The sequence below is a fragment of the Momordica charantia genome (genome assembly GCF_013281855.1).
Source record: "Momordica charantia cultivar OHB3-1 chromosome 10 unlocalized genomic scaffold, Mcharantia_2.0 BLBB01000010.1, whole genome shotgun sequence".
Taxonomy (NCBI): Eukaryota; Viridiplantae; Streptophyta; class Magnoliopsida; order Cucurbitales; family Cucurbitaceae; genus Momordica; species Momordica charantia.
The window spans coordinates 6,861,712-6,876,957 of record NW_028275158.1 but is presented as its reverse complement, the minus strand read 5'-3'; the positions used below and the strand labels follow the sequence as shown (position 1 = coordinate 6,876,957).

Here is a 15,246-nt window from a genome sequence, read left to right as displayed (position 1 = left end):
CACAATAACTAAATTTACATCACCTCTTTTTTTTTTCTTTTTTTACCTATTTTAACACTTGTTTTTTTTATCTAAATATAATTTAATAGATAAGAGAGTATGGCATTAAGATTTTTTTTTTAATTTTCGTTTGAGTTTTTTAAATTTATTTTTTCATAAATTATGTTTAAAAAAATGTTAAAAATTTGGATAATATAAACTCATTTTATTTTTATTAAAATCAATACATGTACCCTAATAATAGGGTAAAATAATCATTCTTACAAAATTGGTAAGATTTATGCTAATAAATTAATTAATAATATTTTTAATTAAATTAAATATTTTACTGGTAATGGTTTACAAATTTATTACAAACCACTTAGAAAAAAATTTTAAAAAGTTTTAAGTTGGCTATCAAACATATATCACAACTATGTTTTCATTGAATTTTATAGATTTTTATTTTCAGATCACGAACTAACTTTAATTAAACTGACAAACGCTTTAAAAAATAAGTTAGAAAATTGCTCAAACTTAACTATAAAAATACTCGAACTTAACCATAAAATTATTTGGTAAAAGCATCCAAATCCAGCCACAAACTACTCAAATTTAGCTAAAAAAAACATCCAATATGTACAGTAAAAATAATATGGTCAACCCACAAGAATTCTCATACCTGGCCACAAAAATTAATACATTAATTTATGATTTAATATGTGAAATTGAAAGCTTTAAATTAAAACTTGACTTAAAATGTGACAATGGGGTAGATTTCCGAGGTAAGTTGTAAGAAGTCTAAACAATAAATTATAAAAACAAAATCAATTTGATTTTTAGAAACAAAATTTATTCCCACTTCACCTTTTTTCATTTTGTGTGGGCAATGTCATTTTCAAATATTTTTCCATATTAGTGATATTTTGTTAACCTATATTATATTTTTGTCGATTTTTCTACAATACCATACAAATATCGATTCACCTCATGTTCTTGTCGAACCCATAAACATATATAAAAATGTGGATGGATATAACGTTATACGGTAGGTCTGGTCCAAACAAAAGAATATAAAATCTAGAAGGCAAGAGCAAAAGGCAGCACTAAATTGAGAAATTCAAAGAAGAATGTGATACAAATAGATTGAGTGTGATACTTGCATTTGTCTACTTTTGGATCATACTTTTTCTTCCAAAAGATAAGGACGATTATTATTACTATTATTATTATTATTATTATTATTATTATTATTATTATTATTGTGGGACACCAATTTTTTTAAAAGAAGAAAAGCCCAATTTCGACAATGCTTTCTCCCATGTCCCAACATCATCATCCCCTGGTATTCTTAGTGGGATCTGAGTAGACATTGGAATCAAATCATTTATAATGTTTTTTTTAAAAAAAAAATATTCAGATAAATCATTTGATGAAAATAATCTTGTTATTTATTTATTTATTTTTAATAAGAAACCGAACTTTCAATGAAATGAAAAAGAACTATAAAAAGACAGCTCGACAAAAGGGATCTCAAAGTTGTTTAAGGATTTTTGGGATGGATTACCTGCAAAAGTTAATTTTGCCTACTTTTGAAAACTTTAAATTTTATACGCTTTGTTCTTTTGAAAACTTCAAATTTTTTACGCTTTATTTATATCATTAATGTATCTACCCATTCTTAAATTACTCACAAAAAAGATTAGTCACTCTAATTTCTCAAAATTTAAGAAGTTTAATTGAAAATAATAAGACTTTAAGGATAAGAATAAAACTTCTTAAAAATCAAAATCCAAGGAAAAGCGTTAAACTTAACATTTGACGAGATCTCTTCGTAGAACTCTTCATTTGGACGTCTCGTTATATCCATACTCTATACGTAATCGTAAAATGAACTATAGATGATAAACTTTTTTTTAGTTGGTGGAGATGAGAGACTTAACTCATAACCTATTGGTTGAAGGTATATCATTACCTGACAATTACCGCTGAACTATACTTACTTTGACATATATGATCAACTTTCTTTTCTCATTTTGTCTTTTTCTTAATTAACTAATTTATTGTAATTTTTTTTAATTCCTGTCAAGCTTAATAAATATCAAACTTTTCAAAAGGGATACCATAGAAGAAAGTTTTTATATTTTGATTTGCTATATACTTATTGTAATTTATTCCTTATTTCTTGTTTAATTCAGAACATTATTTTTTTCAGACTAAAAATTATTAGTTTAATAAACGCAGTTATAAATTTATTCTTTTTATTTCCAATGGCTTCATTTGCTCCTCCTTTCCCTTTTTTTTTTTTTTTGGAAAAGACATATAACCTTCTTTTTTATATAATGCTATGCTACAATGTTTTTGGTTCTTGATAAAGACAAGTTTGAAAATTAAATATATTTTATTTAAAAACTAATTATTAATACAACTCAATTTTTTTTTACTTTTTTATTTTAATGTATTTATTAAATAATTTCTAAACCTCACCATTAAATTTTATTTTAAAAACACTAAAAGCTCATGCAACACGTGTTGCTTTTCTAACTGCTAAATAAATATTAATATAAAGAGTAAAAAATGGAACTTGATATATTACAACCTTGAATGTTCCAACTTTGATCCTAAACAATTTTAACAGACACAATATGAAAATTTTTAATTCCTGCACCACAACTTCTCTTTTCATTTTTAATTCAATTTTCCTACTAAATAAACTAAGTCTTAGAGTAGTATTTGTAAATAAAACACTTCTTTTAACAACATTTTGGTAGAAAACATTATAATTTTTTAGAACACTTCTTCACAAGAATTACGAAAATTTTGTCAGACTAATGTCCGATCTTAGTTTGGTCTTAGTTTATTGCACTTAACAAGTATCCAACGAGCATCAAAATAGAACACTAAAGATGAAAAGAGTAGAACGATCTTACCAAGAACCCTCGGCTACTTCCCGAAGTTATCGACTCGGTCTCTACCATACTTGATTTTAGCCACATCAACCTGTGAGATTAAAAAGAAAAATAGCTCCAGAAAATAGAAGATTATCAGTAATTTTGATCCAGAGAGACTGGAAAATGATGGTGTCAATTAAATGATTGGAAAAAAAAAAAAATTGGAGAAGGGAACTGGATAATAATTCCATGGATGGCCTCAATGAAGTTCAGAGGCCAAGAATTAAAAACTAGGAAGATCCTTTTGGCTACAGATTTGAGGTAGATAAAGAAAGAGATTTCCACCTCAACTACAAATTACACCTAAATTCCGTGTTAATCAAAATGCGATCCTTGAGGAAACTGCTTCACATGTACCGACTACCAATTGAGTTTCCAAATAATGTCGGGTTCCAAGATTTCAGGGCCAATAATAGATATATTCCGTCCTTTTGGCATCTTTTTCCAACTTGCTGACGGGAGAAAAGTTTCTAATTACACCTCTTTCAGACAGCTGAATCGTAATGCTTCGGCAACCGACTGACCGACCTACCTACCTACCTTATGCGAGAACCAGATGGGCGGTTCTGCTCATAGCCACCAGGGACAAAAACAGGAAGTTGGTTTGAAGCTGAGTCCCTTTTGAATCTCGACTCACGGGATAGGTTCACTGCCATTCTATCTTGGCCCTCTCTCGATGTCGAGACCCTTTCGCTTCTCAAACTATCTCGGGAAGGGATATTCACTAGAGGACCACCAAAGAAAATGGATTCTCCCGTGTACATTAACTTCTCTGCTTGCTGCAATGGAGCTTTTGTATCAGAAGATGTTGTAGCTTGCGATGGAATAACTGGCTTTCTAGCATTGTTGCTTGTTTCAGCGTTCAAATTCGGCAAGCCTATCTGCACCGACGATCTAGGAGGGCGAGTTTCTGAAGCTGATACGGGAACTGAGACATACCTCCCAGCTTCTTGGTCCCAGACAACAGATGTCTTCCTGACATCTCTGAGAAGAGAAGTAGCCGGGGCTGAAAGCAGTAATGGATCAGTAATGTTTCCCCTCTGTGCGAGCTTATCATCAAAACCAGATGTGTGCGATCTCAGGTCGGTAACAATAGGGTAGGATGTCTTGGAAGAATACTGATGTTCAGGAACTAGGCTGGGGAGCGACGAAGCAGCACTGAAACGACCCAGACCATTACCATGTGGGAGAGGACTGAGGGTGACTGTTTCATGTACATGGCTTGGACTACTGAAGCTACTCATGCTCTGTGTTCCGGTTTCGTAATCATCCCTGCTAGCTTGACTCGGAGCCAAAGAGTTTCTTATTGGAGAGAGCCTAAGATCATTCTTGATCTCTTTATTTACCCCCGTGTCAGTGCTCACACTGCTTCTAACGCTGACATTTCCGCTGGAGCTCAATTCAGTATCTGGGAAACGGCGGTTATCAAGAGGCCTCAGAACAGACGATGATGCTCTTGCTTTGACTGCTGCTTTCATGGCCTCATTAGAGTCTAACTTTGCAAGTTTCCAAGCACTAAGACGAACGGCTCTTTTGGGTACTTTTGGCCCTCTTTCTGAAGCTCCGGCTGCATCTGGATCAACAGTAGATGGGACCATTCCAGGCTCCAGGTGAGGCACCACTTCATCCTAATACATTTAAGTGGGGCTTTGTTAATAGTAAGAAGCTTGTGTGCAGAGTAAAGCACGCAAATTTTCCCCATGGATAAAATAGAACTACAATCATATCAATGGAGAAATGTCAACCCCAGCGTAGGGCGTTGCATTCATTTCCACATGCAAGGATTCAAAATCAAAATAAGAAGCTACCTGTACAACACAAAAAATGAAAGAGCTTGAACTAGAGTTTGTTGTTGTTCAATGGCCGGGCCGCACACTAGTACATTTTAGTAAAAAGATATATAAACTTTATCCTTCCAATTTTTTGAAAACCTCTTTGCAAAGTTACATTTACTTGTTGGTTATGCTTTGATTTATAAAAGCTGTGCTTTTTTAATCTATGGAAACGCGCCAGATGGGGACATTATGAAAGCAATATTTCAATTTCTCCTTTTCTGAATTTAGACATAGTCAAACAGGAGCATGTTAAAAAAGCCATCAACCTATGACTGGTTTTAATAACTAAAATTGTCGGTTGTCAAGTTACATACAGAAAATATTTACCCAATAGAAAAAACAAATATCCATAAAGTGTAGGAGAGAATGAAAGGTTTCTTATTTAAAGAATAAGATAACTATACCTGATAATCAATAAAAACTCTTGGAGGCGTACACCATGCTCCCTTGTATTGTAAACCAAGAGAACTTCCACCACTCAAACCAGTAGTAGCAGATCCAGATGGAGAGTACATTATATTTGGCAATTCCTCATCAACAGAAGCTCCTGCAGGAGCCTCACTTGTAGCCCTCATCGCAACAACATATTCATAGGTTGTAATACCCTATTTCAACACACGTAGGAAAATAACTGATGAGAAAATCCAAACACCTAGTGAACTGCATAATTAATGATCCATTAGTTTTCCAACTTGATGGAATATTGGAAGATATAGAAATATTATTTTGCTTTCAAATGCATAATGTGGACTATAACCCCACCACAGTATTTTCCCAAGACCAAGCAAAGATCATGGAGAATGAAAAAACTATTTAAGCTCTCGCCACTGACCTTTTTGATTAATATCATGTGGAAGAAGAAAAGTTCACCCAGAGGGATACAGGCTAGCATGGAAACTGCAGTACACACTGCCTGGATAAAACCAAATGCAGATTAGTAATTAGCACTTAACTTGATTTTTTGACAATATCATATGCAAGCTACAACTATTTGGCTTTTATTCCAAATTTTGTCTTTACCACAACTGTCGCAAAGGGGGCACGAGAAAATCCATTTCCAAGTCGATCAATAATTTCAGTTTCCATGCCTTTTTTATTAACAAAACATCGCACTAAAACAGCAATACCCACTCCAGCTTCAACAACAAGCTGAACCACGAAGGTAACAAGTAATTAGCAGCAAGATGACAGGGTATACTATGGGTTCATAGAATAGTATCCAGTTTTTAATACTTACCCAAACAAGACTTACTGCCATAAGAGAAATAAAGGTGATGTAGTTTTTCTGGCCCACACAGTTGTTGAGCCACTGCAGTCATGTTGAAAAGACAGTTGATCCTCAATAAAGATCTTGACATAATGAAATTCTAAACAAACTAAATGGTTTTTAAAAAAGTGAAAGATATACCCGGCAATGGTGATCAAAACCATCAACACATTTATCACAGCTTCTACAGTGTTTGCTGAACTTGCGCACCTACAACGCTCAAATATTCATAGTTCATAAAAAATTACTTTTGTGATCATAGAAGCATGCGACTAATTATAAAAAATAATAAAATAATAAAAAATAAAAACATCCAAGTAAATCTATGGGGGAAAGAAAAGGTAAGTCACTCCACAAAAGAAAAAAGAAACATTTTGCAAAAATCGGTTGCTAAATGATACTGCCTAACCTAGTAAATGGAAAAGTATATATATACAAGAACATGTATAGCGTCAGTTGAAGAGATAAATTCTCCATGGAACTTTCTGATGCTAAAGCACTAAAGCATACCAAAAATAGCTGCCATGCCACCCAATCATAAGCCTATGCAACTGATGTATAATGATATTATTGGTTCTCTGTATAAGCTCTATACCTTTACTCCTTTAAACTCATTAAACAACATTGATTTTAACAGATGAATTGAAGAGTATCCTAATAACGTTTTGATAAAACAGTATTATATCAAGTAACCTATCCATTAAAGAATTAGAACAAGAATCTGAAGACCACAAGCTTTTGTGATGCCTTAGACTGATATTTTGAAATTATCATAAATGTGATGTGTGCAACAATAGAAATGAGGAAAGGTTCATCTTATATTGGTAAGACAGAGCAGTAGCCAGTAGAATGTTACTTGGGTGGCAGTTTAGATATTAAAACAAATGGCCTGTACATCATTATAGCTAATATTATGTAATGACAAGTTGCTAGGAAAAGTCTTGTTCTTTGTGTTCAATACAGATTAGGAACAATCTTGATAAGGAGAAAAAATAATCAATAATGCATGGATGTTAATGAGGTAATCTTAAAATTTCTTTACGATTAATTTATCTTCTCATAATAAGTTGAGCAAGCTTAATAACCTTGACGATGTTTAACTATTATATAAAACTGATACTGGATGCATAAGGGGAAAGATGTATGAATAAGTAAAGCAGAATATTAACATTTATTGTTATGACTCACTATGATACTATACTATTTTTTGTCATAACTATGATAGTGCATCCGAACCAAATACCTCAGCATTGCACAATGTGCAGAACAAAGCATCCTCAGCAGCACTTAGAGGGTCCGCTGCTCCATCATTTTTTCGACAATCTTCATGTACAAACAATGCACAACAAACTAGTCCAAAACTGTTAGTACTGCGAACTGTTGGGTGTTCCAATGGATTGTCTACTCTATAAATTTCTCCTACAGAGCCTTTCTTACTCAAATTAGCTCCTGATATGGAACTTCTGGAAGCTGATGATGGGGAAGAATTTCTAACATTTACAATTTCATCTAAATTTTGTGGTAGACTCTTCGATGATAAACCTTGATTATTGTTGGGGTTTGCTACCCGATGATCAAATTTAGACATAATACCAGGGTCAGCTGGATTAATTGCAGTGCATCGAACATAAAGAATGAAAACAAGGAGTGCCTGCAATGCAATGCAAAGATTGAGAGTGAGAAAAAAATAGATTTCCACAATTTAAGTGGGGTGTGGAAGATGTTCTATGGTACACGCATGGTCAATCTAAAGGACAATATGGTCTAGAGGGATCAATAACCAATTTCTCAATATTCTAGACTTGGTACGGTCCAAAAAATGGATAGTTAATGGCAATGCAATAACTTTCCTTATCCAAAAATTAGTGACTGCTATAAATGAACCATTTTTAGAGGAAAACAAAAAGGTGAAATGTGCAGATATCGAGCTAGGAAGAGAATTCGAATAGATTACAACTTTCAGGATCTGCAAGGAAGAAAAATCTTTCTCCATGAATTGATAACTCGAATTGAGAGCATTATGCATATGCTTGATAAAGGGAAAAAAGGAAGAGTCAGAAATAATATTGCATACCACTGGTGAATAAATGCCGAGCAATATGTACTCCCAAACAAGGCCTCCGAGGAAGGGAGCAAAGAAAGCATAAAACGCCACCACTAGTAAACAAAAGACAGTAATTGCAACAACCTATACATTAAACAAAAAAACCATTAGAAAGCAACTCAAAGCAGGCATTACAATAACTCATAAAATTTTTAAAAATAATAAGAAGTAAAACACGACAAAACAAAAGAAAGTAAGACTCGAAGCTTTTCAACTACATTCCTAGCTTCTACCGTACAAACTGATGTCACAAGGTTAAAATCTACCTGGTTCTGGTGACCATATCAACACTTTAAATTGTGCTCCACATAATATAAAACTTGTTGAAGTTCAGAAATCAGACTTCTAACTTCTCCTAGGTTGAGGAGAGAATTGAGTAGAAAATGAAACTATTTTTTTTTAAGTAACTGAGCTTTGATTGAGAGAAATGAAAAAATATACAAAGACATACAAAAAACAGCTCGACCATAGAACACCCCTAGAGAATGGGGCTCTAGTCCAAAATAATAACACTTAACTAATAATTACAAAAACTCTTAGAAACCGACCCCCACAATGAAGTGCTAAGCCTACCAAGCTCCCAAACTAAATATTCACTATTCATTTTACGAGGACTAAATACTTAGTTCACTTCATTAATTTAAATAGCCGCCCAAGCAAATATTCAAGTACTTAGTGTTGTCATTAAGAAGTTGGTTTTAAGAACTATACTGTTTTTCAGAACAAAATTTCGTCCAAAAATGTTTGATTAACTGTTTCAAAAACGGTATTTTCTCTTCTTTCTCCTCAGACATTTCTAAAACAACTTAACGTTTCTCAATCAAGTCATGGACAGTAATTTTAACATCTAATAACAAATCTTAAAAACAGTTTCTATTAAACTTTTATCAATAACAAGCTACCAAAAAAAAACCCTCCTATTTCCTTCCCGCAATATCATCCCTCTGCCCGAGACCAACTCCAGAAAACCAAACATTCTCCAATTTCGGGTAAATGATTAATCATATATTACCCAAGAAAGCTTGCTAAAAAAAGAAATTCCCTAAACCTATCATCCAGGGGCAAAACGGGGAAAAAGAGACCACGAACGAAAATTCCATCAAGATATCAGAAGCTGCAGTATCACGCAGGACTCGAGCAATGAACTATTTTAGACGATAGTCTTGAAAGCTGCAGTATTACTACACATTTATTCTCACTTCTCTCTGCAGCCCATCAGACCAAATCCCAGTCTCACTACCACTCAACGGAACACAGCAATAAAAAAAAAAGGGTCTCCACATCGTTACTCAGGAGAGACTGGGAATTAAGTTTCAGGCAATCTGCAACGACCAAACAACACAAGAAAATCAAATTCAACCGCCGCAACTTAGCCATTCCCCAAACGCACATTGGCAGAACAAAACCCTAAAACAGTCTAAGGAAAAACCCGACAGCAAGCAAGAAGAAACAAACTGGAGAACGATCGCATTAGTACCTGAAAAGTATGAGCAGGGAGTTGCCATCCATGTTTCCTCACCATAACTCCAGAATCGAAACACCACACACTGGCGAAGTAGGAACAGAGCTTCCACACTCCCGACGGCCGGCCGGCGAGCAGAAGAGAGAGAAAGAGAGAGAGAGTTAGTGCCTGTAGCTGAGAGCGAGTCCCCAAGAGAGCAGAGAGAATCAAAGAGGAAGCGGCGAAGCAGTGAAAATGAACGGCAGATGGAAGATGGGGGCCGTAACAGGAAGCGTCAAGGCCAGCGTTGACAAAGAATCTCAGGAAAAAAAGGAAAAATTAAAATTAAAATATTTAACAATTAATAATAAACTTATTAAAAAATTTTAATTTTTTTAAGTACAATTTTGATTAAAAGTAAACTCACTCCAATCTAAACTTTGATGAGTAAGGATTTAGTTATGTATTTTTAAATTTGTAATAATTTTACTAAGGTTCAACGAAATTTTTATATACCTAAATTAATAAATAATAAAAGACTAAACGTATTTATAAATTACGAAATGTATTATATAATAAATATCTATACTTTGATAAAAAAAAATCATAATAAAAATTAAATGATTACAATTTTCAAATTACATGGAGCATTTTAACTTTTTATTTTTATTTTCTGACAGAAAATTACATGAGTTATTTTAATTAAATTATTTGTTACCTTTGGGTTTTTTTTTCTTTTAAATTTTATATGGTTAATTTAATGATAATGCGAAGATGTGAGTTGGGGGGTATTAGGTAAGAGAACGAGATGATAGTTTTGGTGGGAAGGAAGAGGCGTTATTTAATGTTGCCGTTTCTGTGGGTCCCAATAATAACAATGTCACTTCTTTTCTTTCGCCACTTTTATATTGTTTTCCCTTTTTTGCTTAAATAATATTTCATTTCCACCTTTTTAACTTCTTTGATGAGTAGGCCCACCATATATATCAAAAATTGGAATGGGATGAATCGGAATGAAAATGTTATTTTTCGATGTTATTTATCAAAAATTTTCTTAAATCGAAATTATAATTCTTTTAATGTTGTTTACTATAACTATTTAGAATAGGAATCGATTTTATGACGATTAATCGTATATCCATTTCTTTGCTAATTTTTTTAATTACAATAATTTTATTTATTTTATTACTATTATTATTAATAGTAAATATTTGTTATTATAATAATTTATTTAATATTAATAATTAAAACAAAATTACAAAATTAGAATCATCAACATTTAATAATAAATTTTATTATTATAATATTTAATAATGAATTCTATTTTAGAAAACCAATTGATATTAATCAATAACAATAAAGTAAAATTTAAATTTAAATTTAAATTTAAATTTACAATATTTTATAATAAAATTACATTAACTAATAAAAATAGTACAAAATTTTATTAGAAAAAAACGATTAGTATAAATGAAAAATAAATAACTAAAGTATACAATAATTTAATAAAAAAAAGTGATTGGTCTCCGAGAAAGGGTGAAAATAAAAAATTACTTGCAAGTCGTAATCAACACATATCTTCAACTAATTGGTTATAAGTTTGAATCTCCACCCACATATATCAAATAAAATATATAATTACAACTCGATATCTATATATTATCTTCTTATTTAATATATCCACGCCATTTTGGAAAGTCATTGCTCACGCAAGTTCAACGTTATCCACTGAAATGCATGGCTTTTTCGGCGACCAACAAAATTTCTTCGTCACATTACCAATGACTATCTCAAAATCTGCCCTTCCAATATTTTAATTAAATAACAATGCACAAAATTAAGTCCAAGCAAATTAATGTGTTAGGTTGACTATTAAATAAATCTCCCATAACTCATGTCTCTGCTTGTAAAATTCTTAGCTTAGGACCTTTATTTGAGAGGTAAAAATGTCTTGCAACACTGATCGATGTTTTTCTTTATTTCAATAACATGTGAGATTGGGGATTCAAACCTTGACGAACCTCTACCTATACTCTAGTATAGAATGACTTAAATAAAAATGTTTTATATTTGAAAGAAACAATACTACTTAAGTATTTTTCTTAAAAGCAATTTTTTTTGTAATTTTCAAAATCACTTTTGATTATATGATCCAACATCGTGAAATTTTTTAATGAAGAAAAAAGTTGCAATGGGTAAAAAAGACAGTGTGGAATGATTTGAGATTTGAGTCAAAACATTTTGGTTGAAACTTTAGACACACATGTTATGTTCTAAGGAGTAATATTTAAGTGTCGACTGTTAGCACCTATCTCATGATCGCTATTATTTTTTTGACAAATAAGATCGATAAATATAAAAACTGATAATAATGAATTATCAAATTTTCAATGGATCAGCCTATTCTAAAATTTATCTTTTTTTTTCTAAAACTTCTCTATTTAAATTTAGTCGCTCAAACATTTCAATCTATATAATTTTTGTTTCTTCTCTATGGAAAATATTTTATTTCTAACATTTTGCTCCTTCTATTAACGCTAAGTTTAAGAATAATGTAATTTAAAAGTCAAATTACAAAAACAATGTAGATTTAAAAATAATAGCAAAATAAATGTAATTTAAATAACAAAATTACAAAATTAAGATAAACATCCAAACTATTGACAAAAATAGATTAGAGGCTAATTATGTATGCAATTTATGGGCCAACACCTCATAGATGAGGTGAATATTGGGGATAAGTTAGCAAGAGAAATAACATATATTGTACGCTATTTTAGTGGAAGTTTCATTTATAGAAGTCGGGTACAATGTACGCGATTTTCATTTAAAATATTTACATATTTTGTTTGGAAAGGAAAATATTTATATATTTGTGTAGGTAGTTTTATTTATTTATTTTTCCTATAAAATAGTATTTATTTATTAGTATTTTAGCTATTTCATATCTACATGCATACACATCAAACAAAAAAAAATATAAGTAAAAAGATAATTGTCCAATTTATATAAAAAATATCACATATATGTAATAGCAATATATAGATTTAAAATAAAATAAAAAAAATTTACAACAATTAGATCAAGGGATCAGAAATCTATTTAATAAACAAAGTAATCAACCAATTGTATTGTATACACTAATGTTATTCTGAAGTAATTACATGCAATAACAATGGTACGTAGGAAATTAATAAAAAAAAAAGTGTCAATATGCAAAATGAAAATAAAAGAAAAAACAGAAAGTAAAAGATGACATTGTTTTGGATGGCAAACAAATGTTAGGAAATTCAACTATAGATGAAAACTTGAATGAGGTGGTCCATTTTATATTCATACTAAAAATGATTTCTAAAATCAAGCGAATTCATCTCATTATCGTGTAATATTCATCTTTATATTCATATTAAAAATGATTTCTAAAATTGAGCGAATTCAATATTATATACGAGAGTTAAAAATGATATTCTAAATTTATAGACCAAACATATTTATTTGAGAGAAAAGAATTCTAAAAAAAATATATTTGGAAACAAAGTAATAAACTAAAGTGATTAACGTAGGTTTAAACTCAACTCTATCTGCGCGCCAACGAATTTTGAATCTTGAAAACTAATACGATTAAGATTTTGATTAGAAAAGGAAAAGAACCCTACCCTAACTCTATTTAAATCCTCATAAAATATATATATATATATATATATTTAAATCACTCCCCATTTTATCACAATAGACGTATTCTTAACCAAAACCAATCCGTACTTTTTCCAAATTTCAGTAAGAATACAAATTAAATAATATTTAAAAATAATTGTAGATAGTTTTATAATTTGATAATTTCAATTTAAATCAAACAAAAAAATTATTAAAAAACCTGACAAATCTTAAGTTAGATTTTGAAATTCAAAGAAACGAAAAAAAAAGTTTAGATCATCTGACAAATCTGAGTCTTCTTACATGCGGAATTTAAAAAGAAAAAGACAAATTATGGAATATATATATATATATATATATATATATTATCTTTACAAAATTGAATAGAATTCAAATACTATTTTGAAACTAAAAAACGTGTAACTAGTTTTATAAGTTAGATATTTATAATTTTCAAATAAATAAAAATTTACAACTAAACAAGGTCAAGATAGTCCTATCATTTCAAATTTCAAAATCCAAAATAATAAATAAATAAAATCTCCTTATAAATAAAATCTCCTTTTTCTTAAAAAATTATGTTTAAAGCTAATCAAAACGTATTAATTAAAATCTTATATTTTCCATTCAAATTTGGGTTAAGTTGAAGGATAACTTAAAAAACAAATTATTTGGAAAATATCATAAAATAAATGTAATTTAAATAAAAAATTATAAAATTAAATTATGCATAAAAAATAGATTAAATGTTGGTCAAAGTAAAAATTCGCATATTGGGTGCGATTTTAGTGGGAGTCGCTGTATTTCCATTAAAATATGTATAATAAAAATACTCATCATCTTCTAGTCATATATATAGTCTGTTGAACCATGTCTAGCATAGAAAATAATTACTCGCTATTCTCTTGATTTTTTTTTTTGAAATAACTCTTAATTTTTTAATTAATGGTTAAATAATACAAGTTAAAATGCAGAAAAAATTACTGTATCTCATTATTTACTATTTACAATAATTGCGTTTATAAAAATATTTAATGTTCTTTTATTCATTTATTTTGTTTGATAGAATAAGTTTTATTAATATGAACATATATTGAGAAAAAATTTATCGACCCTGAGTTAAATTAGGGTTTTTTCATGAAACCAAGCATTTATTAGATTAATCGAGACATATGTTGCAGAGCATACCAAGATTAAATAACAAAACACTATCGTGAATGTATGTGTAGCTTAACTAGTTAAAATATCAATATTTGATTAAGAGATTAGAAGTTCGAACTCACATTCTACATATTGATGTATTAAAAAAACACACAGAAAACAAAGACATAACACTACCCCTAGATAAAAACATTAAATATCATGTCATACGAAAGGTACAGTCTAGACTACCAATTCGAATATGATTTCATAGATAAGACACCTAAGCTATGTTTGCTAAGTTGTTTTATGAAAAGTAAGTGATAGTTATTTTTACCAAAAATTATAAGTCAAAGTTAATATCTCCGAGAAAACTCAAAGATGATCGAGGATCGTACAAAACAAGTTAGCACTTAGAAGTTCTTAACAGTACAAGATTCTAGAGAATGAGTTTCAAATAAAAAACGTTTGCATACCTCTTTCCTTTATCTCCCATGTATTTTAAAAGGGATGATAATCGTTGGAGTCGTACACTCAATTTAACATTTATCTCCGTAATTTCGGACACGAGATGTATCATAAGACGGAAATATAATTGAGCAGTTTACCATTCAGATGTTGGCGATTACTTCTTATTGTAGAGTCGTTAAAGCTTGGAGACTCGACGTTTATTATTTAGGAACTATATTGATAAAAAACAAGTGTCTAGTCTAGCTACTAACCGAATGATAACGCGTCTTCTCATCCATTAATATTGAAAGACATTTGAAATGGTAGGGGTATTTAAAAGAAGAGAAAAATAGCAAAAAAAAAAAGAAGAAAGAGAAAAAAAATTAAAATAAAAACCTTCCCCTCCTGATTATTCGTTTAAATCA

At 30.5% G+C, this 15,246-nt stretch overlaps 1 protein-coding gene across 3 annotated transcripts; it reads right to left on the bottom strand.

The window, feature by feature from the left end:
- Positions 1–3,044: 3,044 nt before the first annotated feature.
- Positions 3,045–9,867, bottom strand: LOC111008128 (putative protein S-acyltransferase 19). 3 transcript variants are annotated; one of them, XM_088118959.1, is made up of 10 exons: positions 9,614–9,867; positions 8,107–8,220; positions 7,470–7,683; positions 7,276–7,382; positions 6,174–6,242; positions 6,003–6,074; positions 5,786–5,914; positions 5,598–5,678; positions 5,170–5,370; positions 3,045–4,558 (listed from the first exon to the last, which is right to left on the bottom strand). In XM_088118959.1, the coding sequence occupies exons 1-10, from the start codon at positions 9,656–9,658 to the stop codon at positions 3,467–3,469; spliced, it is 2,124 nt and encodes a 707-aa protein (XP_087975085.1). In that variant the 5' UTR covers positions 9,659–9,867; the 3' UTR covers positions 3,045–3,466. The 3 variants fall into 3 exon arrangements, with proteins under 3 accessions (XP_087975085.1, XP_087975086.1, XP_022136413.1); XM_088118960.1 differs by adding an exon at positions 9,185–9,458 and having other exon boundaries at positions 7,276–7,683; positions 9,614–9,866; XM_022280721.2 differs by having other exon boundaries at positions 7,276–7,683.
- Positions 9,868–15,246: the final 5,379 nt, after the last annotated feature.

Bases quoted from the DNA above. Each gene is read 5' to 3' on its own strand.
- LOC111008128 (XM_022280721.2), bottom strand. From the start codon at position 9,658: ATGGTGAGGAAACATGGATGGCAACTCCCTGCTCATACTTTTCAG. The intron at 5,915-6,002 runs GTAAGTATTAAA...TTCGTGGTTCAG, and splicing joins TGGCAGTAAGTCTTGTTTGG to CTTGTTGTTGAAGCTGGAGT. The intron at 5,371-5,597 runs GTCAGTGGCGAG...GTGTTGAAATAG, and splicing joins ACATGATATTAATCAAAAAG to GGTATTACAACCTATGAATA.